This window comes from Talaromyces amestolkiae (assembly GCF_001896365.1).
Source record: "Talaromyces amestolkiae strain CIB chromosome Unknown scaffold27.1, whole genome shotgun sequence".
NCBI classification, from domain to species: Eukaryota; Fungi; Ascomycota; class Eurotiomycetes; order Eurotiales; family Trichocomaceae; genus Talaromyces; species Talaromyces amestolkiae.
In genome coordinates, this window is record NW_024468063.1 from 153,649 (window position 1) to 176,748 (window position 23,100).

At 46.6% G+C, this 23,100-nt stretch overlaps 7 protein-coding genes across 7 annotated transcripts; 6 read left to right on the forward strand and 1 right to left on the reverse strand.

Annotated features, from left to right (window-relative positions):
• Positions 1-1,907: 1,907 nt before the first annotated feature.
• On the forward strand, positions 1,908-3,624 carry BHQ10_009866 (uncharacterized protein; the record flags this gene model as incomplete). The annotated part of the gene is made up of 3 exons (XM_040882827.1): positions 1,908-2,153; positions 2,206-2,419; positions 2,492-3,624. The coding sequence occupies 3 exons, from the start codon at positions 1,908-1,910 to the stop codon at positions 3,622-3,624; spliced, it is 1,593 nt and encodes a 530-aa protein (XP_040738368.1).
• A 1,038-nt stretch (positions 3,625-4,662) lies between these two features.
• Positions 4,663-4,951, forward strand: BHQ10_009867 (uncharacterized protein; the record flags this gene model as incomplete). The annotated part of the gene is made up of 2 exons (XM_040882828.1): positions 4,663-4,736; positions 4,822-4,951. The coding sequence occupies 2 exons, from the start codon at positions 4,663-4,665 to the stop codon at positions 4,949-4,951; spliced, it is 204 nt and encodes a 67-aa protein (XP_040738369.1).
• Positions 4,952-6,634: 1,683 nt separating this feature from the next.
• BHQ10_009868 (uncharacterized protein) lies at positions 6,635-7,839 on the forward strand (the record flags this gene model as incomplete). The annotated part of the gene is made up of 2 exons (XM_040882829.1): positions 6,635-6,850; positions 6,922-7,839. The coding sequence occupies 2 exons, from the start codon at positions 6,635-6,637 to the stop codon at positions 7,837-7,839; spliced, it is 1,134 nt and encodes a 377-aa protein (XP_040738370.1).
• Positions 7,840-8,006: 167 nt separating this feature from the next.
• Positions 8,007-9,032, reverse strand: BHQ10_009869 (uncharacterized protein; the record flags this gene model as incomplete). The annotated part of the gene is made up of 3 exons (XM_040882830.1): positions 8,007-8,248; positions 8,376-8,601; positions 8,790-9,032. 3 exons carry the CDS (start codon positions 9,030-9,032, stop codon positions 8,007-8,009), a joined length of 711 nt encoding a protein of 236 aa, XP_040738371.1.
• Positions 9,033-10,069: 1,037 nt separating this feature from the next.
• BHQ10_009870 (uncharacterized protein) lies at positions 10,070-16,160 on the forward strand (the record flags this gene model as incomplete). The annotated part of the gene is made up of 3 exons (XM_040882832.1): positions 10,070-10,584; positions 10,651-11,032; positions 14,991-16,160. 3 exons carry the CDS (start codon positions 10,070-10,072, stop codon positions 16,158-16,160), a joined length of 2,067 nt encoding a protein of 688 aa, XP_040738372.1.
• Positions 16,161-17,329: 1,169 nt separating this feature from the next.
• Positions 17,330-18,674, forward strand: BHQ10_009871 (uncharacterized protein; the record flags this gene model as incomplete). The annotated part of the gene is made up of 3 exons (XM_040882833.1): positions 17,330-17,382; positions 17,439-17,572; positions 17,632-18,674. The coding sequence occupies 3 exons, from the start codon at positions 17,330-17,332 to the stop codon at positions 18,672-18,674; spliced, it is 1,230 nt and encodes a 409-aa protein (XP_040738373.1).
• Positions 18,675-20,807: 2,133 nt separating this feature from the next.
• Positions 20,808-21,515, forward strand: BHQ10_009872 (uncharacterized protein; the record flags this gene model as incomplete). The annotated part of the gene is made up of 2 exons (XM_040882834.1): positions 20,808-20,961; positions 21,046-21,515. 2 exons carry the CDS (start codon positions 20,808-20,810, stop codon positions 21,513-21,515), a joined length of 624 nt encoding a protein of 207 aa, XP_040738374.1.
• Between the last annotated feature and the right edge of the window lie 1,585 nt (positions 21,516-23,100).

The window sequence follows — 23,100 nt, forward strand, 5'->3', positions numbered from 1 at the left end:
TACTGACTGTACAACATTCTGCGTGATTAATCGCGACTAGAGCAAATATCTGACTGATGAGTCGATGAAGTTGGGCTTTTCGGTCTGTATCACTGTTCATGCTCATCTAGACATTTTCGTCTTTCGAGTCTCTCTGCATTTGCATCCTCATCAAATAGCATCGAATCATCTGATACTGTATAGAACAAGACGAGCCGAATGCTTATTAAGGACACATATCAGCCTCAATGCTCGTACATGATTGGATTGGCTCACGTCTGTAACTAGAAGTGCTTCTGCTCTGACTCTGGCTTTGGGTAGCAACTCGTAACCTACTCGCTACTACGTGCTAGTCTAGGAATAGACAAATCTGAGAAATGGATGGATCAGAATCTGAGAATACTACGTACTACTACATAGTATGTATGTAGTACGTACAGTAGAATGACGCGGGTAGAGTGTGGTGATTGGCTATACGCGGGGTCCGCAACGGGCCGGTCCTGGTCCACTCTGAAGTATGACTATGAACTCGTCAACTCGATCAATACAACGACTACTTACATAGTATGTGCTGGATTATTGAATCAATATGTCATTCTTAGAATCTTCTGCCTGAATCACTTCTCTTCTGTTTGTTCAATCGACCTCGCGATCGATGTTGCGATGTTGAAGAAACTAGTCAGACATTATCTCAAACCCGCCGGAGAAATACAGATGACCACGGCGATCCGGTGATCTAGAACTGGTCCATACTTACTATGTAGTACATCCGACCAATTGATGTTGTTTTTGGTCGTGTTGGGCTGTGAATTCAGCCTCTTGTTCGATTTTAGTCACCCTCCTTCGGGGTCGAGCATGCATGCTGCCATGGCTTGGGTGGGATTCATGATGGTGTTTCCCGGTTACAACGGTAGTTGAGTGTCGAATGGGTTCACTTCTAGCGAACCGTGAACATCTCTTTTCGAGCGTCTATGATCAGGGTAGGATTGATTCGACATGACGTACGAGGCGGCATTCATCATGATACGTACTCTACAGAGTCTGAGAGCACTTTCAGCCGCGACGACGGACATGCTGACTGAATACGAAGATGAGACGTGACTCGCAAGTCTTGAAAAGTTGAAACCGGTTGTCGCACAGTTAGCGGCTTAGCAGCGGTTTCTAGGGGTTGTTCGGGCGGGTGCTACTATGAGAATCGCTTGAAAGAACCCGGGCGCCCCTACGGATAGAGCGCCTACCACGTCCATAATTAGCGTGGTGCACAAAATACGAAATACATGATACGTTCGATACGAGGAGGAAGATTTCTCGCATACTAATTATTGTAGACCGGCCGTACGATAAATACGACTAAAACAGCTAGTGTATAGTTGACGTGTTCTGGCTGGTCCGGCAGTCTGTCAGTGCCTTCCGTATGGTCGCCTCACTTTCTCCCACGCTCTCCTCTGCGTCCTCTTGACCTCCATTCCAGTCTGATTTCTCAGTATTGGCTCACTTTTCAGCAGCAGCCTTCAGCGTTCGCTAGTACGTACGCTACTAACCACTATTGTCTAGGCTACAACCCTCGGACGGTCTGGTTGTTCGTGGGAGAGCCCAACCGGTTGGTGTCCTGTCGATACGGGCGGTGTCTAGAACATTTGATAACCCACGCTTGACCAGATCAGGCTACGCAGGCCTGAAATTACTACGGACTGCACTCCAATCGTTTACCCGTGGACTGTTGCGGCTAACAGTCTGATCACCTTGACCCGTCCGATGTCTCTGTCCTGTCGTCTCCTGTCTCCTTCCTTCCTCTTCTCTATTCCATCATCCTAAGGCATACACCATACCTCAATATCAAGACAACCAGCACGTTACTGTCTATTGTGAGTTTCAGCTAACTCTACAGAGCTCTTGCTAACAGCATCAGAGACCTTTCACCGACTATCATGGCCGTCTCTATCGCTGACGACGACCTCTTCACCAGAGCCGTCTCTGGCTACCGGGACGCCTTTTGGGACCGCCACCAACATCTCTCTGAAGCCGAACGAAATCTCGCATGGAGCCAACGACTCAGCCAGTTCATGACAGACAGCACTTCAAAACCCTCACCTCGACCGTCTCCAGATACTCTTGGAAAACGCACTCGGCCAGGACCGCGGACTGTTGAAGCATCATCGAAGCGACGTGCAACCGTATGTTATGGATCGTCCCCTTGTTTTCGGCCTTTTGGTTGACATCTGGCAGAGTGCGGAATCTACCAGCCCCAAGCGAGCCGTCAAGACGGTCGCTACCGTCCCACACATGATCCGCTCCCAAAGCCAACAAATCCCGACACCCCCCAGACCGGTCGAAACACGCAGACAATCGACCGAGTCCACCTTGTACAGACACGGCAACGTCAACGTATTCGAATACTCGCCATCCGAATACACGCAGTGTTTGGAAGATGTCAATCAAGGTACCCCATTTATGCCCATTTCTGATATGCAGCAGCAACAACTATTTCAACACGCTCAACAACCATATCTAGGGTTGACTCAGATGCAAGCCACTGAGATGAGCCGTAGTACCACGACAGATTCTATTTCCGGAGGTCTGGACATGTTCCGATTCGAGTCCTCTGCAGGAGCGATGGAACATGTCCCAGACCTCGGGCTTGATTTCGTTCTTCCGTCTGCAGACTATTCGTCTACAGACGTGATTTTTCCTTCTACCAATTGTAACATGTCTCATGTTCCAATTGTATCGTCTGATTCTCTTTTTTCTTCTTCTGCACCTGTTTCTTATTCGTTGCCTCCTTCATCTGCATCTCTGGAGATGAAGGCTTCTTTTTCCACCGAGAGCAATGCCTCGGGAGTGTCTATGACACCGCAGTCTAAGACTGCACGGCGTATTCTGAACAGTGAACAAGCTGTTCAGAGTACCCGTCTCATTGCACCCAAGGTGCCGACTACTAAAAATAGTCTTGTCAAGAAAGACAACCACCGGATGATTCGCATATCGTCAGAAGATGGCACTTCCAAAGAAGTTGCTGCCATTCCAAAGGCGTCTTTTCAGCGGCCCCCTCGGCCCAAGACGTATTGTCATTTGTGTAGTGATCAGCCAGAGGGATTTCATGGCGAACACGAACTGCGCCGACACATCGAGCGTGTCCATTCAGTTGTCCGCAAAGTTTGGGTTTGTGTCGATATCTCACCCGACAAGACCTTTCTCGCCAACTGCAAGGCTTGCCGGAATGGCAAACGATACGGCGCAAACTACAACGCGGCTGCTCACCTGCGTCGGACGCATTTCAATCCTTGTCAACGTGGTCGCGGCGGTCGGGGCAAGGACAGCGAGAAGCGCGGCGGTAAGGGTGGCGGTAATCTTCCCCCGATGGATGTATTGAAGCATTGGATGGAGCAGCGAGAGGAAGTCGTTCTTGAGAACGCTCCTTATATCGAAGATGACGTCCCGACCGCTACCACCATGGCTGCCGCTCCGGTCGCGAAGACGGAATACCCGGAATCTGAGATTGCAACGACAGCGACAGAATTTGAGACGGCAATGTTCCCATGGGATCCGACTGTGCCCCTGACGAATGAGTATATGAATTATTACATGAATAGTACTCAGCCGTTGGTCGTCGGCGAAGATCCGTATCTTGTGCAGACGGCTGTATAGATTTTCTCTTTTTTCTATTTAATGTCTAGTGGCTACTGTTTAATATATGTTTGCATTTTTTTGTCTGGTTCTGTCAGCGCGGTGGTTTTCTTGTTTTCTGACTATTTGACTGATGACACGATGTGACGATATTGTTCCCCTCCTGGTTTCTTCTCTGGTTCATTGATGTTTGTTTTCTTTCGTTCTACTAGTTTATATTATTATTCATCGTAATATCGAATAATATGCACTTTATTTTCAATTTTCTATGACTCAAATTTAGCCGGTGAGTGGAGTAGATTTTTACCTAGGGATGTAACTAGAAAATGAGCGACTTGGCGAGTGTTGGGATGTCACCGACTTTTGATCTGCCTGGAGCATGACTATGCAGGGAACCCGAATGTTCCGGTGTGTTACTGAGTGTTTCGAAATATGTTCGAAAATGAAATGTGTTTGCCTGTGTCTCTATTCATAGTATTCACACTTCTACGTAGTGTGTGTATAATAAAATAATAATAGGTACGTACCGCAGTACGTACGCGCTGGTCGATCCGTGGTAGGCGGCTATGTCTCTCCACAGTGTGTCTAGTGTCGAAGGTAGAAGGTATTGAGCCACACTTAGACCCAATCAAGGCACCATTTTGCGATATGCTGCGACCACAGCCCATGTCGATGAATACTGTGTATGCAGTAAGTAGTAAAGGAGCCGAAACGTGGATCGTTTTGGCTGTGTTTGTCGCTGTGGGCCGACAGAGGGAATGATGTTGAGAGGCTTGGCTGTGGCTGACGGCGGCCAGTCATTTTGTCCCCATAAAGAAGAACGGCTCCACCGTCCACTGCAGTCAGGGCTGAGCGCTGACTTGGTTAGTTAGCTAGTACAAGTCGTCCCCGATCTTCCTCTTCGTATTCTCAAGTACTCACTTCACACTACTCCGAACGAACTCGGTTTCTATCGTATCGCGACTATTCAAACCAAATATTTAAAACTCAATTCAGTCAGGTGCGAATTTTGTCTTGTCGATGATTTGAGGTCTACGAGTACTGACTCAGCCAGACAAAATGTCGTCGCAGGATTACTACGGTCAACAACAACCTCACTACGGTAGTGGATATCCCAACCATCCTCCTCAAGCGTGCGTCCCCTTCAAGAACCTCGAAAGACTCGAAAAAGATCAGAAGATTCAGAAGATGGAAATGCGATGCTGACAGTCAAAACAGTCACCCTCCCCAAGGCGGCTACTACCCTCCTCAGCAACCCGGCTACGGTCCTCCTCAACAACCCGGCTACGGTCCTCCTCCTCAGGTAGTCCCCCTCTTGCTCCCGGCAATCCACTCGCAAAAAAAGTGAAAATCGCTAATCTTTATCTTTGTATTGGCAACAGGGCTACCCTCAACAACCACCTCCCCAACAATACCAACAAGAGCAGCGCGGCGGACGCGACCATGGCTGCCTAGGTGCCTGTCTCGCGACGCTGTGCTGCTGTTTCCTGTGCGAGGAGAGTTGCGAGTGCTGTTTTGATTGTATTGAGTGCTGCGAGGGATGTTAAGCTATTCGCCAGCAGCAGGTTAAAATGTGGATAAAGGATGGATGAATAGCGTCGATTCTATCGAGTCAATCGAGTCCAGCCGTCAATTTATGCCAACTTTCCTTCATTCCCTCTCTCTTCCTCTCCATTTCGTGTTGTGTTGGTTCTTTTGGTCTGTACCGGAGCTAAAACTACTCTTTTTTTCCTCTTACTTTATTATTATTCCCTCAATCGATTTCCTTTGTCTCTCTCTCTCTCTTGTTCGCTTCTAAAAGTGTAGAGAATGTACGTCTAACTTAATCGTTTCCATGGTTTTGGCTATTAGTATTCTGGGGTTGGCAAAGTATATTCTTTCCGCAGCTGGTTCATGAGGTCAATACTTGCCTCTATTGCAGCGTAGTCGTGGCGCCGATTTTGCCATGTCTCGACAGCTTGCCTCTGACGTGTGTGTACGAAGTATATAAATGACTACATACTCACCTACTCACTCCAATTCCTTCCGTATCACCAACAAAACAACCTATCAACCTTCCAAACATCAAGTGCAACATCAAGCGAGCTAGTAATAAAAAAAATGAAAAGCCCACACCCCGGCGACTTCGCCCAACCCTCCGAGCCCGTCTTTCGCAGCGTCTCGCGTCAATCACCAACCTCCGAATCGCGCGAAGACCCTCATACCTACAACCGCGACGAGCGCGGCCGAACACGCGTTGCGCACGAATCCAACGGTCGACCGCGCCGGAAACCGTCAACCTCCAGATCGAGAAGTAGGAGTAGTGGCAGTGCTGCAAAGAGACTGGCGAACTCGAGGCCGAGGTCGAAGATGCGGAGGGAGAGTAAGGGGAAGCCTGATTATCGGTATGCTTATTTCTAGCTCCTTTCTCTCCCATGGGTTGAGGAAAGGGGACGGGTGTAAATACGTGGTAGAACAGAGTCAATTGAATGGATACATATTTCCACCGTCCTTGACAGTATTACACAGAATGAGAAAACCAATGACTTGTGTAATTGGAGCCGGTAGAAGAGGCAACAATCAGCATTCATGAAAGGCAGAAAATTGGAGAATTGCGTTGATATGATGTCCCTTGCCCACACGCACCTATCGCAGCTTCATCTTCTGACGTCAGCATCCACTCTCCCTTCTGGTCTGCCACGACGACTGGCAAACTGGCAAACGCCTCAGCCTGAGTCAGGACGAGTTGAGGTACAGCTATTTATTTTTGAGTTTCCCGGCCGCAGAGGCAGAGCGTTAGCTGCATTATTCTATTAACTATTCTTACTCTGAACTAGTTATCTCGAAACACAATACTAGGATAGGAGAGCGGGGAAATACACGTGATCGCCCACCGCATTGCATCACTTTCATTTTACAACTCCTGACTTTATTCAACACAATTTACTACACTTTACTGGCATATACAGACGGACACAGATCTAGCAATCGAATCGACTTCAACTCGAAACATACAATCACAATAACCAACAACGCGGTAGAATAAAAATACATGGCAGATTCCACCCTCTACCTCTACACCTCCCTCACCGCGGGCTCCTCGCACATCATCACCGCCACCTCGCGCCTCGAGACAATCCTCAAAGCCAACAAGATCCCCTTTCAGGCTATCGACATCGCCACCGATGATGCAGCCCGGAGGCTGTGGGGGAGGTACTCTAAGGGCCGCAAGTTGCCTGGTTTGGTTAAGTTCAACACTATCGTCGGGGTATGCCCTTACCCCCCCTTCCCTTTCCCTAACTCATGGTGTGGTTTGGTGTTAATGACTGGTTGTAATAGGACCTCGAGCAAATAGAAGAATGGAACGAATACGGCGAACTCAAAGCCGAGATTCGTGCCGTCGCGGACCCGAATGATTTTTCGTCTGAGCAGAAAAAAGATACAGTCGAGGTACCCAAGCTGGCTCCTGTGGCAGCGACGACGACATCAAACAAGACGAGCGGAACGTCGACACCACACATTCAAATCCAGAACCCGCCCGTCACCGAGAACAAGGAAGACCAGAGAACACTGGCCCTACGACTAGCAGGCGAAGAAGCAGCAGCTCGAGCTAAAGAAACCGCTCGATCGAAACTAGGCGCAAAACCGGTTACGATTGAAGGAGATGGAAAGGCGACGCCTACCCCGGACCCGAAGGCCAAGGGAACTGAGGCACTTGTTCTAGCCAAGAAGCCAGACGAAAAGAAAGACGACGAAAAGACAACAACTACTACTACTACAGATAGCGACACCGAAACGAAAAGACCATCCTCGACAACCGGCTCCCCCGCCGGCCGCCGGCGCTCCGTCGTCCCCGAACTCCCCGCATCTCTGAAAAGACCATCGCTAGCCGACGAAGTTGCCGCCGTCTCAAGCGCGAATTTCCACGCCGACAATGCCGAATTGTTGGGATTGGTAGGCCATCACCGCGGCTCAATCATTTCTGCGACGACCGTGGATGAGCAGGAGCAAGTGCGCAAGGATATTCGAGCGTCGATTTCGGAGGCGCCTGCAGATGGCGATATTGATGCGTTGAGGAAGACGGCGGAGGAGAAGAAGGGGGATACTATCTTCGAGGATGACGAAGAGTCTGATCAAAGCGAGGAAGAAGAGACGAAGCCTGCCACCGAGGTAGGTAAGAAGGAGGAGGTAAAAGAAGAGACGCAGAAAGAAGATCCCATGGACGAGAGTAAGGCCGGCGTCAGCGTCGCCGACTAGTTGCTTTCTACTTGAATCGCGTTCTGTTTGATTAGTCCAGATTTGTGATACCAATTCTTTTCGAGATCCGTCTGAATGTGATGTTTCGGTTGCTCTTTTATTGCATAGCATAGATTAGTATTGAATTTATTTCTAAATCTTTATATACTACTACTCCTGCCGACTAGTCAAGACCTCCTCTTCTCAACAGCCTCTCGTAGTTTTGCAATAACCTCTGCCGGATCCTTTGCCCCAAACACCGCGGACCCTGCCACAATCACATTCGCTCCTGCATCAGCCGCCTGATCGATCGTGCCTAGTCCCAGTCCACCATCAACCTCAATGTTCAACTCTGGATACCGCTGTCGCAGAGCCGTGACTTTGGGGAGTTCAGAGGCCATGAATTTCTGCCCGCCGAAGCCCGGGTGGACTGTCATTACCAGCACCATCTAAACAACCCCAATTGGATCAGTATCATAGTTTTCTGGACAGAAAGTAGGAGGGTAGTATTAGGAAAGGGAGGGGGGGGGGGGGGGGCCTCTCAATCTCCACCTCACTCTCCAAAATCTCCCACAACACATCGACCTTCGTATCTGGCTTGATCGCTATCCCAGCCTTCATCCCGGACTCATGAATGTATCTGATTAATTCTCTGGGTGATGTTTTTGCGGTTGTGGTGTAGTCGGCCGGATCCTTGGCGGCGGTCGATGAGATGGCGGCTTCGTAGTGGAAGCAGTACAGGTCGCAGCCGGCGGACTTGAAATCTGAGACCCATCTTTGGGGCTTCCACTCTGTCAGTATACTAATCCTAGATTGGAGGATGGAGGTGGGTGGTTGATGGAAGGGTACTATGTGAAATGATATCACAGCATCACACTCGACGAGCAACAATTGAGTGTATACAGCTCAACCACCAATACCAGCCCCCTCCATCATATGAAAACAATCCTGTATAAAGAGAAAGGACAAACCTCAGCAATCATCATATGACAATCAAACGTTCCCCTTCCCCCCGGCGTCGCCGGCTTCGCTACGTGCGACCGAATCTTTGTGACCACGGGCGCTCCAAAGGTCATATTCGGTACGAAATGGCCATCCATTATGTCGACGTGCAGCCAGTCTGCACCTTGGTCCATGGTCGTTGCGCATTCGGGGCCGAGGGTCGCGAAGTCGGCGCTCAGGATGGAGGGGGCGATTATGGCGGGGGGACTCATTTTGATTATTTCAAGTATGGGTAGTGAGTGAGTATGGGCGAATTGAGGGAGAATAGTTGGCTGAGTTGTGGATTGAGTGAAAGTAGTTGTTGAGAGGTGAGAATGAAATAAGTTGAGAGGAGAGAGAGATCTACCCGACAACAGACAGCTACGTCGTCACGAAAGGTGGGATGTCGGACATGCGCCGAAAGACTACGTCACATGATTTTTTGGGCTTTTTCCATGCACCAAGGTAGTACCATCGACAACTATTCATTAAAACCATTGACAGCATTTTGCCATTGTATATAAATTTGATGCTGCAATTGTGTTGGTGAAACATTTGGTGACTCGGGGACATCTTGCTTGGTACGAGGTATGGGTAGGGTTCATTATATTTTGATGGAATCCCAGCCCTAATCCGCGACGGCATTTTAGCTCAGATCGAGTTGACAAGTTTCGGCCTGCTAAGTCAGACACAACCACTGTAAAGCACAGGATATACAGCAAGACTGCTTTGAGACGAGGCTCTGACATCGATATCCCTGGTTACCTTGATTCGTTCGTTTTGGTTCATGTAAGTATGTATCGCCAGCCTTGTCTGGAAGAATGAGAGATGAGGCGGAGCGGGGTATTTCTATTATAGTGGTCTATGCATGCGACTTTCTCGAGAGTGGCAGAGAGCTGCATGGCCCTACACATAGGTATATCGATGTGTCCGCGGCCTGTTTGTGCATTTTAGTCTGCATGTCTGCTACTATCTGATGAACAATGTATGAGTAACGAGGCAATGCCTGCAAGTGATTGGTCTGACCGAGGCTAAGCAAGTGCTTTTACACATACAATTCGGTCGATGAGGCTGAAATCAGCTATCTGCTTCTACGGTGATCTCCATGGTTCGTTGGCACAGCTTAGTTGATATTAGGATATCATAATGAATCTCTTCCCCGCTGTGTTGCTCTATTTACTTCGACCGAGATCAGCTATCTCTCGACTTCTTAATAAGTTTTGAATTCTATTCCCACTATCGAAGTCCACACCAGTATTGGTCATTAAACATGGTGGACCCTCTTTCAATGGCTGGGCTCGCCTATCCAGTCGTTCGTGATCTCCTCACTCTTGGCCGGCAAATGAAAAAGATATACAAGAAAGTTCGTCACGCCAAACCAGATTTTAAGAGAATGTCCGATAGGACGAAGATAGTGGCTGGAACCTATGGATTTTTCAAGGAGACCATGAAGGGTGTACAGCAATTCGAAAAGTTAAGCACGATGTTTGCACAACATGGCGACCTTATAAAAAAAGTGGAGGATGAGTCCCAAAAAATAGTCGATAGACTTAGAAGCATCAAAAAAAAATTCGGGTTTCTATTAGGACGGAAGCCCGCCAATCTCGTGGACCAGTGCATTGCACACTGGCTATGGTATAACGAGAGTAAGGAAATTGTCCCAGCTCTCTTCCAGGATATGGAAGTTTTGGAAAACTCGATGACAACGATTGGGATTCTGGTGAACACACACATTCTCCTTCAAGATTACGAAGCGAGCCGATCTCAAGAACTCTCGGCACAAATGTAAGATTCTCTCAACCTCCATTCAACGGCTGACATTACGGTCTTTACTAATCATACCATTGACAGATCGTCCTTTCAACTCATGCTAAAAGTAGGATTCCAAAGACTCACGCAGGCTCAGCGCGGACTCCCGCCAACTCAGAGTGTTAGCGTGAGAGCTTTTGTCCAAGAAGTGTTGCAGCTTCTAAGGGAAGAAATCCCGCAACTTCAGATCGACAGGCCGGTCCTTAATAGCCCAGCGACCGTTGTATTTAGAGCGCCCGCATCCTTTGAGGATCAGGTAGTTGTAGGGTGCGATACAGCACCTTCGATTCCTCCCCACAACAGCGATCGAGATCAAGTATTTGAAGTTGAGCCAGAAGTTCAGTCGGAGATTGAGCCAGAAGTTGAGGTGGAATCAACCCTGAGACAGACAATCCGCCGAAGAGGAACTCAATCAGAACCGCCTGTGAGTCTAGTCTAATATCATCAACGATTTACACAGAGATGGCTAATCACTCACAGCAACATATCTCGCCTTTACTGTCGTGTTCTTCGTTTGAACTGCGTGGCCAAAAAGAAAATCAAGGCCAGGGAATGCAAGGAGCATATATGCAAATGCCACCTTTCGGACCACCGAAATTTGGTCCACGTCCAAAAGCTGGACGAACTTCCACTGGCTTGTCCACTTCGTCCGGTAGCAGAATTCACCGGCAAGGAGACAACACACAGCGCCAGAGCTGATAACATCCCATCTCGAGAAGGAGGAGGGAGCTCATCGTACTGAGGCCAGGAAGTAGGAAAGAGCGAGACAGAGGGAATCAGTGATTCGTGTACGCCGAACCAGCTCTGCTCTATGTTATACATCTGTGAAATACTGACATCCTGCATTGAGATTGCAGAAAGAACAAATCTACAGGCTAGGTTGTGTACAAAATTACCGAGAGAGGTAATGAATAATCATAATAAAATAGAACTTGTTCGCCAAGAATACTCAGAATGGTGGGTTCTTTCTATGACTAATACTTCCATGATATTTCGGGCCTATGAATGGCTCCAGAAATTCAAAAATCTGTTATTGACTTTATACATTACCTTTTTGAGCTTCACTAGGGGGGTTCTCAAGTTTTTGAATTCTAAAAAGTATCTAAGCGGGCTTGAAGTCCCTAGGAATGTAAGAAAAACTACTACTAAGCATCTATCTATAACTACATATGTACGTAGTGACGCATCGGTGACTTTACCTGACCTTCCGAGTCACCATGGATCTACCGGAAGCATTCATCCTACTTCTTGCTCTAGAGCAATGGCCACATATAATCAACGGAGTCTTGTAGCGGATAATCTTGAGGTATGGCTACGTAGTGGCCTAGGTGTTAGTTATGGGACCGACTCATGTGGTTCTACGAGTAGTCAACGGACAAGAAAGTGATTTTGATTTGACAGAGGTTCATGGTTTCAACTTTCTCTATAATCTAAATACTGCTCAATCTAAACCTAATTCATCGAATTATGCTCAAGTGATCGAGCCCAAGACATCGACTCATGATTCATGAACTATCTAGACCAGACTTTACGGGATCAGCGGTCTACATATACTCTTTAATCTACTCATTTATGCAGATGAAATTAATCAATTGGTGCTACAACATATAGCCCCAGCATAGCCTAAACGCTAGTCAGATGAAAGAGAGTTTGTATCGCGACATTTTAGTCGCCTGATATAGGTTGAACTCGTTCTCGATTTGCAGCACACGTCCTTTACTCGCAGAAATATATAAATGAACAGTAATGAAGTAATTGATCACTAAGCATCCTACGGAAGCCCGAAGCATCTTCGACTGTAGTGATCGGCGCTGCACCATGTCATCTAGAGGACACCTTTAGTCTACATTCTTGGTTTTCAATACTTTATCATGAATATATCATAAAAAAGTATATACTTGATAAGTATATATTCCAATTAATTGCTGACGGCATGCATCGAGGTGCATCATGCAAGCATCCGGCTTACGCCCAATAACGAAAAATGCCTGGAATCCATGACATGGAAATAATTCATGCCGAGTCCGTACCTGCGTATAGGAAACTCCGCAACGCTTGGAATAATGCATATTCTGTGACTTTGCCAACTCTAGATTTTCGTTCCTCTCGATGACGGAGACCTGATACACATTTTCGCTGATAATGATCATGATTCATACTACGTACTTATTTCTTGGCGACTTACTCAGGGCATCCTGAGAGATAACAAGTTATATGGTCCTGACTCAGAACTTTAAAAGTACTTTCCATCCCCATATTTCATTCAGCTGAATGCCTGGACCGAAGCACGGAGGAAGGGCCTTCGGTGACGACCATGCTCAGTGCCGACTAATGACATGACTATATCGAATTAGTAAATGGTGCCTCACGGTCTGAAACAGCTAGCAAAATGACGGAGTGAGTAGCCCAATAATAGAAGTCATTCCAGTACCTTTTCACTTTTCATTTGATTGATCGTCCATCTAAGACGGGATAACCCATGCCTTTAAATTTGGTGGCCGTACCCCCAATTTTAGAAAAAGCACGTTGTACGTATTGACGTAACGGGTAGGTTGAATTATCAGATGGAATCATTGGTAGTAATACTGTGCGATTGGGGCCAAATGCAACGAGTATTGGCAGAACCGGCGCACGGCACGCGGATGGGTCGGATACGGGCACTTCACCGAAACGCATTCTGCCAAGGCATAACGGTCATGAGGATAATTTCATATCAAAATAGCTCATCTTGATATAGTCAATAACGTGGTTTGATATGCTGTGACTGATCATTGCGATGTAATACGTGATATATCGCTGATTGAAGTGCTGGATATCGAGCACGGGGCTATAACCTGTGTAAACCATGGGCCGTGTGAGCATCAATACAGAACTATAGATATACACTAATTCCTCACATGCATTTCGGCTCGTAGATTGTGTACTAACCACGGCCGCATGGACGCGCTGACGTCTAGTGCATGGCTGCCCCTATCTAGAGGTATAAGCTTAAATTGAGTGTCCACTGGAGTAATTGGGTGGCTATTCATTTTCTTTCGATTCGTCCTTCTCCGGACACGCCGTGTTGACATTTGTCTACGTAGCATGTAGGTTGTATTCATTGTTAGACCGGAAGTACGTAATAATGTAAATACCTCGTCCTATGCTCTAGTAGCACTAAAAACCTGAACATTCATTTAAAAGGCGTCAAACTGCGATATGCTGAGAGCCCCGAGGAAATGAGTTTCTAAGCGGCTGGAAACAGGTCGTCGGCGATTAAAAGATTTTCTGATAAGTTGCAAAGTACTACCGAACTCCCTATCTCACTCCAGTATGTCGGTTGTAGTAATTGCTTATTCCTATGCAACCATACCACAAGCGTAGTTGAATATGTCTCTGACCATCGGCCCCCAAATCACCCTCCAAAATTCCTTCTCTGTCCACGGCGTGCAGAGCCTTGGCCGTTATTGAACCACTCAATGGAAAACAGAGTTGAATGTGGATGCCACTAGAAACTAAGAAATTTCGAGCCCCCACCATCAGCCACCTGCTTGGTCATTTCGACCTTTTAGCAATCTAGCTCAAATCTTAACATGACTCTAGAAACTTGTACTAGGCCTAATAATCACTAATAACTACCTTAGTAGATGACGCTAAATCACACTAAAGTCCCTCTTTTCTTCGGGGCTTAGAGCAGGCCTGCCAAGCTCAACAGACTTCAACAACCTGCCACCGCTGCACCCAATGCGCCGTTCTTAAACATCAGCGTTAATCCGCCGGCGACTACTTCTGCAAGTAAAAGTTACGTCGAATGTACCAATGCTAGGGTATTAGACAGTCTCCAGATCAAGTCTGGTACTTAGTCTTGTGCTGTTGTGGCGTAACCGCGGGACGCTCTTGCTAGTGTCTTTTTGATCTCGTCCCCTCCGGCATTTTGAAGCGATCAAGACTGAATTCAAAATCCTTAAAAGCTTATCATCATTCCATCAACGTGCTACTATATATGCCAAAGTACTTGATGACATTCATTTGAAATTGAGTGCTGGTGCTTCGAGAGATATTTTGTCTTATTCCCGGCTCGGTTTCTCTGTGTCACCATAGCCCGATAAGTCCGAGGCAAAGGACTGATACAACGTTTCACAAAGGATCGCTTTTCTTCAGGACTATGGGGCTCGAGTCGCGGCGATTCAAGTTGCAACAAAGATAAAAAAAATTCCGATAATCAAGATTGGGCCGGTGGTCGTAATAGGATATGGGCACCTCGAGAAAGTTTCATACAAAGTCGAGGAACGGATGTACCAATTGTAAGAGGCGCCGGGTTAAGGTACGTCTTATGTCCTAGTACAACACTGGGATCATTTAGTTGAGATGTACTTGTATGATCACTGCTGATATCAGCAAAGTGCAACCTTCAAGCACCACAATGCCATCACTGCAAAAGACGTGGGGAAGAATGCAGTTTTCAGTTCAAGAACAACGAGAATGAAGGGGCTGAGGAAGCGGATAACCAGAAAGGTCTTCATGATGATCAGCACGACGGCGACGATAGACAGCGACGTGTGTCTTCTCCCATCTCGCGCAGACAGCCCGGACCTTCAAGAGTCTCACCAACCCTATGGCCAAATCTGGATATTGAACAGTCACAACTGAGATGGCACTACAACACGTTTGCGGCCAACTCCCTTGCCCTTTTACAAGAAGACCCGCGCCGAGTCAAACTGATTTGGAAAGGCGAAGTATCTCTTAAAGCCGAACACGATCCATGGATCGATCATGCCACAATGGCCATTGCCGCTTTACACATTTGCCATTTAGAACCTCCCAACCCTGAGAGTTATTATACAGCTGCCTATAAGAATTACCGGAATGCGGTAGTCGCTTTCCCCAAAGCAGTCAAGGACATGAACCCGCAGAACAGTGTGGCAATCCTATCCTTCTCATTGCTCATCTTGATGTTCCAATTGGGTATCTCGTGCGTGCCCGGCGCAGGACCGATGTCCGATGCCTTCCCAACTGTGGATGCATACAATGCAATCTCTGCTCTGCGAGGAACCTGGTCATTAATCGATCAACTCGGTCCTCATCTTCAAAAGAGCCATTTGAGCGCACTATTCATACACCGAAAACATCTCCGCTTCGAAGAGTTAGACGAAAGCCACGAAAAGGCGATTGAAAATCTCACGCACCTCAACGACACCGTTGAATATGGTCAGCCTAATACAACGAGTCGCGGCGACAGCGATCGTCAAACTTGCGCACAGGCCATCACCGTCCTCCGCTTTTGGTTCAGTATCATGGCAGCGAAATTACCCACTACATGGCTGTTATTGGTTTGGTGGCCCGCGGGTGTTTCTCCTGAGTTTTTGCTATTGTTGAAGAACAAAGATCCAATGGCGCTGATTATTGTTTGTCATTGGTGCTCTGGAATGCATCGTATACCAACGAAATGGTACTTGGATGGATGGGCGAGACGCATGTTGAAGGCTATGATGGACTTGCTGGGTCCAGACTGGCATTTTGCGCTGCGGTGGCCTATGGACCAGGTATTTCAGAGTGAGGGCGAGGAACCGTGAAATAGTCTGTAGAATCCCAATAGTTCAGCGTCCTTATCAATGAGAGATATGGATGGACATGTGTGTATACGAGGTAGTCATCGAACAAGTAGTACGAATGTAAGAATCAATGGCCATTCGCAAGGAATATGCCTGTAATCCAAGTACAACAGATGTACCTAGTACAAATCGACTACAACTAATACCTAGGACAAATTCAGACCTAGGTACGTATCCGGTACTTGTTGATTATCTGTAAGAGGTCCAGTGTACACTTTCAAATGTTCTCTAACAATAGGCTGAGACATCCTTGGCGCCATATTTCATAGCAACTGTTGGTCAACACTTTCGCGTGGCTTAAGGAACAGCGTTAAATTAGCCTAACATCGTAAAATTGGCAAATCAAATTGGTACCTGTATCAGCCTCGGATGCAAATAAATGACTTTTCCCGCTACTTTGTACCTAGCTTGTTACCTTTGACTAAATAATTATCAGTTAGTTCATCGAGGCGGCTCGTTTATTATATTAAAAAGTCAATAATTCCCGAAACTCCGACGTCTCATAACGGGCGCTTATGTGCTTACTTTGCTACCCCTTGTTTCTGATATCCGCTCTTGGAGACAATACACGTTACAGCTGTGAAATGGCTAAGAGAGGCGACAACAACATTATACAGCCTTTGCTTGTTGTGGAAGTATCATCGCATAATGATAATTTTCTTCATACAGCCATATTCCACTTTGCAATTTGCGTGAGACTGGAAGGAACAATTAATACACCTATCACCGGAGCCGGAGCAGGTACCGAGATCAAACTCTCACACGAATGATGCAAGTGGTTTAATGATATGGATCTTCTGATGTTGATATCGGATCCGATTTTAGGTTCGTGGCAGCTGTCGAGTATAGCTACCTCAAGGTTATAAATATGTACACCTCCATCACCAAGTCTGTTGTATCTTTTTTCCCTCACTCATCACAACACAATCTCTTCAGTTCTCTCTGACGACATTCTTTACCGAATAACCAGTTCTGTGAACGGTATTCATTTGTCATTCAATTCTTACCACTCATTCACATTTTAACAAATCGTTTCTGGCCGGTCCGGAACATTTACTTATTCATTCATTCCATCGTATTCTATCTGTTTACTTGAGAGAACAATTTTCGAGACAATCATATCATTCAATATGTATTCCAAGACAGCATTTGTGTATCTCCTTGCATCCGTTGCAGAGGCTCGGTAAGAATCTTGTCTTTGGTACAAGTAGCGCAAACAACTGACTTATCGCCATCTAGTTTCGGACAAGAGCAGGGAAACGGTGCTATTACAGCTATCGGAGCATTGACTAACCTTGGTCAGCCTGGTCAGGCGGCTACTCTCGCTGGTACTTCCATTCAGTTCCTGCTTGCAGCAGCTAATCCTTGCGGAAGTAAGTCCACCATCTTCGGTTATATCATAGTCAAGGATTATAAATAACGAGTTGTATAGAATTGACCCAAGCCGACAAAATCGTCGCCGAGCTTGGAACAAGCGATGCAGCCATCGCCGCAGCTCGCGGTCTCGTCGCCGCTGAGCAAAACTTTAACCCCTTCGTCGTCAGCATCCCATCAATCTGTTCCGATCCTACTCTTCCCACTACTGCTGCTCTCCGTGGTGTCGTTCCTCTCATCGACCCTGCCGTTGTCGGCCAGGACATTGAGAACGCAAACTCCAACTCCTCCAAGACTACGCCCTTTGACGCTACTGGGTTGAGCGTTGCTCAGGTCATGGTTGCTCATGGCTTCTCCAACTTTACTGCTGTCGCTCAGGATGGTACCAAGGTCGCCGCTTCTGACCTTGGAACTGCAGCAGCAGCTGGTACTGATACCGCTCCTGCTACTGCTGCTGCCACCGAGACTGCCGCCGTTTCCTCTGCTGCTGTTGCTGCTGTTGCTACCTCGTCCGCTGCCGCCGCTAATGCCTGTGCAGCCCCATCTGCAACGACATTGGTCACTGCCGCCAGCTCTGCAACTGCCACAGCTGTTGATGCTGCCACATCTACTGCCGCCGCTGTATCAGCTGCAGCAGGAACTTGTACCGGCTCCGGATCAACCATGCTCTGCAGTTCCCCTGCTGCAGGCGCTGGCGCAGTCTCTGACCCCGTCACCGGTACCTTTGACGGTTTCGTTGCATCCACCATCGCCGGTCTTGACTTTGGTCTCTGTGTCCCCACCATGAAGTTCGAGGCTGGTCTTGATGGTCGTGCTACAACTGAATCGACCTTCCAGGCCATTGATCCTCTGGTCAACAAGGGCCAGGAGGAGGCTTTGAACCCCAACATCATTACCAACAGAATTCACGACCAGTTGACTAACGTCTGCGGAGCCAATGCCGCTGCAAAGAGTGCCGCCGCTGCTGCTCAGACCATGATTGCCAATCTGGGCACAAGGGATGCCAGTACCGCTGATGCTTGGAACACCGCTTTGGGTTTCGCTGGCACTAATACCAACCCTGACAATGCTCCTAAGACCGGTTTGGTTGGACACACCTAAGTGATTGATCAGATGGAGGCGACGGAATGCATGGTCAAATTGACTCTGATTAGCTTTGGAGATTGCGAAAGTTGATTGTGTTGTGATCGAGTGATACATGTAAAGTAGAATGACGACTGATGAATGGACAATGTCTTCATCGTTTTTTTTTGTTAAATGCATAGATAGGTAAAACTATTCGTGCTACAATATCAACTTGCTATTACCGACATTCTTTTTCGTAAATAAGAGGAACACTGGTGTCACGTCGAAGCGCAGTAACCACATCATTCCAAATTTTGTCTGCAAATGGTTGGATATTGCCGACACTATCTGATAGCACGCTGTCGATAAGAAGAGGTTAGCAATCTCAGTAATATATCATTTGAACGATTCGATTCCAGATACTCACACATCATGCGGTGCATCATCATACCAGAATCTCCCATGTCGCTCCTCTTCAGCCACTGCCCCTGTCACAAGAGTCCTTGCTCCTTCTTCAGTACTTCTCAGGAGAACAGTATTGAGTATCAATCGTAGTACATTAGCCGCAATTCCTTGATGGCCCCTTGAAAGATCAGATTTACAGAATCCGGGACAAACCGCCGTAATGATCGGGCTCGCTTCCTTCGACTTGATAGCTCTGGCAGCCAAAGACTTGTAAAACGCCATTAATAAAAGCTTAGAAACTTGGTACTGTCTGCTTGCATCGAATTTCGCTTGTTTCTGATTGAATGTCTCTAACAAACTGGGTGCAGATTTTTCGTCCTCCGTAAGTCGAACAGCTTGCATTCGTCTCGAAGCCACAAATTCTAGTACACCAGTCCTTGGCTTGACCGCATTTCGGTGTAATAAAAGTAGACTTAGCAGTGCAGTGGAGAGGACGTTGACTTGTAAATCATTTTCCCATCCGTATTTGCCATGCGTTTCGTACTTCACCCCATAAACGCCTGCATTCAGAATAGCGACGTCCAGTGGACCATCTTTTGCGGCAATCTCATTGACAAAGCTGTGTATCGAATCGTAGTCATTCATATCTAGCTTGCGCACTGAGATCGTTTGACTCCTCGAACTACTGTCTCTAATTGCACCTGATGCCGCCAGTGGAGTTTGCGATATGGTCTGTAATATCCGTTGTTTAGCACGCTCACCCTTTTCGACGTTCCGGACTCCAAGTATAACGTGCTTTGCCTGTAGGCCGACACTCTTGAGGGCAGCTTCAAACCCCAAACCGGTGTTTGCACCTGTTACGAGAACTGTCTTGTCTGCTAGACAGGATGGCGTAGTGCGCAATGGGTCGTTCAATCTCTTTTGGAATATGGAGTAAGATCTCGCAATGTTGAATGATTTCGCGATGCATGAATTTTGCCCTATGAAGTTACCTCCTTTATGTTGATGAACAATGAATCTTGGTTTACGTTTAATCTGGTTAAATGTATCGGCGAAAATGCCTCGTGGTCGGAATTTGGCGACGCTCAACATTATAAGAAGTCTCTGAACTGGAAATATGAAAGAAGAAGAAATTATTAGATGGAAACGAAGATGTATTGATGAAGTATAGGAAAGAGCATTTCACCCCTACGAGGTAGAAGATGTAATATGGTCTTGGAGATAGAATAATGCCGGTCTCGCGCCGGTACCGGGATACGAGGATCTATAATTGTGCATCGTATGCTCGCTATCTCAATCGAATATACTATGCTGTGTATATAACTCCAAATAACAGGATGTGTACTCTGTCACAACTCTAGCTGGATTTATTCAGCCATGTACACCGACGACTAATCTAAATGATCATCATTGTGTAGCATTCGGTCGCGACGCAATATAAATAAGGTCATACTTACATGCGCTACAATGGGACCGGACTTTGTATATCTATTGATGCATAGATGGCTTCCTTTATTTTCTGACGTCAGAATTTATCGTTCATATGCAAAACAAACCACAACCTACGACTTGAGACAGCCCAAAATAGCGCACTACAAGCCTGCATTGGTTATGGTATGTAGCGTAAGTGGGGGATCCTGCAGCAGCTAAAGCGTGTGAACAAGGGTAATGTAAAATTGGTTGTGCTCGATTTTTTTTTAACATATTTTACAATATAATCTTCGTCCCAGGTCCGACTTCGATATACGAAAATCATATTGCATAATGTTGTTGAAGCCAATTTTCGCGGTCTTTCTTGCTGTTAGTATTGCTCAAGGCCAGACTCCCCCCGGTTTTGAGCCTTCTACGTCTCACAAACTGGGAGTCAAATTCGGCAAGAAGGCTGCTGCGCATCAAGGCAACAAACTTGACAAATCTGGTACGAATATAGGCTCTCCATTTGCCATAATATGAATCCCATTTGTGAGATTTATCAAAGAACTAAATGCTTCTGATCCTGTAGATACCCAGCTTGTACCGCACTTGACGGTCAAGTCGCTGAAACATGACGCCGAATTTCCCCACTCAATGCAACAAACCATGTCTGACTCTCGCTATATCGTCTTCATGGTTGATCTAGACGTTCCTCAAAACGATACCAAGGTCCCATTCCTTCATTGGTATCAATCGGACCTCAAATTGCACCGCAGAACAGGCAAATTACACATACCAAATTCGAATCATCTCGACAAAGCGGAGTACTATCCACCCTCGCCACCACCAGGGCCTGAGCATCGTTACGTCGAATTGCTTTTTGACCAACCGCGACATTACAAGATGCCCTCCGAATTCAAGAAGTATATGGATAAAAAGTCATCGACACGGGTGGGGTTTGATATTCGGGAGTTCGTGAAAGCAGCGGATTTGAAGAGGCCGATTGCTGGAAATTGGTTTTTGGTTCAAGAGACCGATGAGAAGGATGAGGAACTTTGATTTCGAGTATGAAGGCATAGTTGGATATGCTGAATTGTAGGGAGTGCTTCGTGTGGAAGTGCTTCAAGATCTCTGATTGTCATATTGTTTTGCGTTGAGCCAAAATGCGAAGCCGACTCTGTCAATGGGCAGAATTAGTTGAACTACGTACTGAACCGAATAACTTCTAACATACTGAGGAATAATAATCAAATTGACCAGTCTCCGAGACTTCATAATAACTCATCCATGATCTTAGACCACCAGCTTTCCGAGGCCTTGTCACTCAGACACTCGGGATGCATGCACTTCTCATCTGCCGTATCTAGAATCTACTCTCGTTTTCCAGAACAGAATTGACCTCGTCGAGGCCGCTTTCCTTTACTTTGACAATCAAGCGCATGAAAATGTTTTCTTCCGCATGCACTATTTAATTAACACACCTGCCGACAGTGTTGAGCGACTTGCCATCTTGCCTCAAAACAATCAAAATATAACTTGAAGTCTTTGCATTGTATATATTCCATGGCGAGCTTAGGGCTGTGGATGTGATTATTGTTGTTGCTTGATATGTTTTCTCAGGCGCAGTGGATATACAGGAAGTGTATGACCCTTACAGGATACTGACAGTGCCACTTTGTGACATCGAAATGGGCGACGCATCGCGCGATTGTTGGTGTTTCTATGCGTCCGCATTTGTAGACTTGGATTGTTTTTAGACATCGAGATTTGCTGTCGTTGTCATTCTTCTGTGATATAATGGCTAGTAAATCCGAGGATTGGAAGGTGATTCTTGCTGGTCCATACATCAAAAGACAGGGCGATTGTTTTGCACATTGTTGCAAGCTCTTCTTTCAATTTGACACTTTTTGAGTCAAAGTCTTCCACAAAACGCTCTCCAAGTGTGTGACGAGAGGTAAATAGAAGTGAAACTCCTGGTATATTTTAAAAAATTGCTGAAATGCTGATGATTCAATGACTGAACAGTGTTGCTTGCTGCTAACAACCCAGCGACGAAGATTCCTTTCAAGAAGTTCTTGAACTGTGAGTGTTTCCCTATTGCGTAGAGTCCAAGGATAGTAGATTTTGGTGTAACAATAACTTGCTGAGAGGTACCAGGTGGTAGAATTTCATGCATCTCCTTCAAATGGAGCCTCATGTTGGTGGTAGCGGTTTATCTTTTTGAGTCTGTTGTAATCCAGTCGCATTGGTTCCCTGTGTCCTTGCTGATAATATTACGACGTAATTCTCGGTCAATGACCCTCCTTTTCTTGTTTCTATTCTCAATCTATGCATTAGGGAACTCTCTCGTACGACAATAACCTCATGTCTATTCATTTTTTGGTGGATTCACTTAAAATGATTGGGAACTTGCAGCAATAGTTGGAAGCGGAGAGACTGAGTCTGTAGGCAAAACTTCATCGTTTATAGATCGAAATTTATGAGCAAATCTGTGGAAGTGAAAATAATAGAGAGGTGATTATTCAACGAGAAGACTGGGAGTCAATGGAACATGCCAGGAACCTGTCGATATGAAGCAGGATTACTGTGAATATTTGTATTCACAGCAGCGCTATTACCACTGTTTATGCTATTGTGATACGGA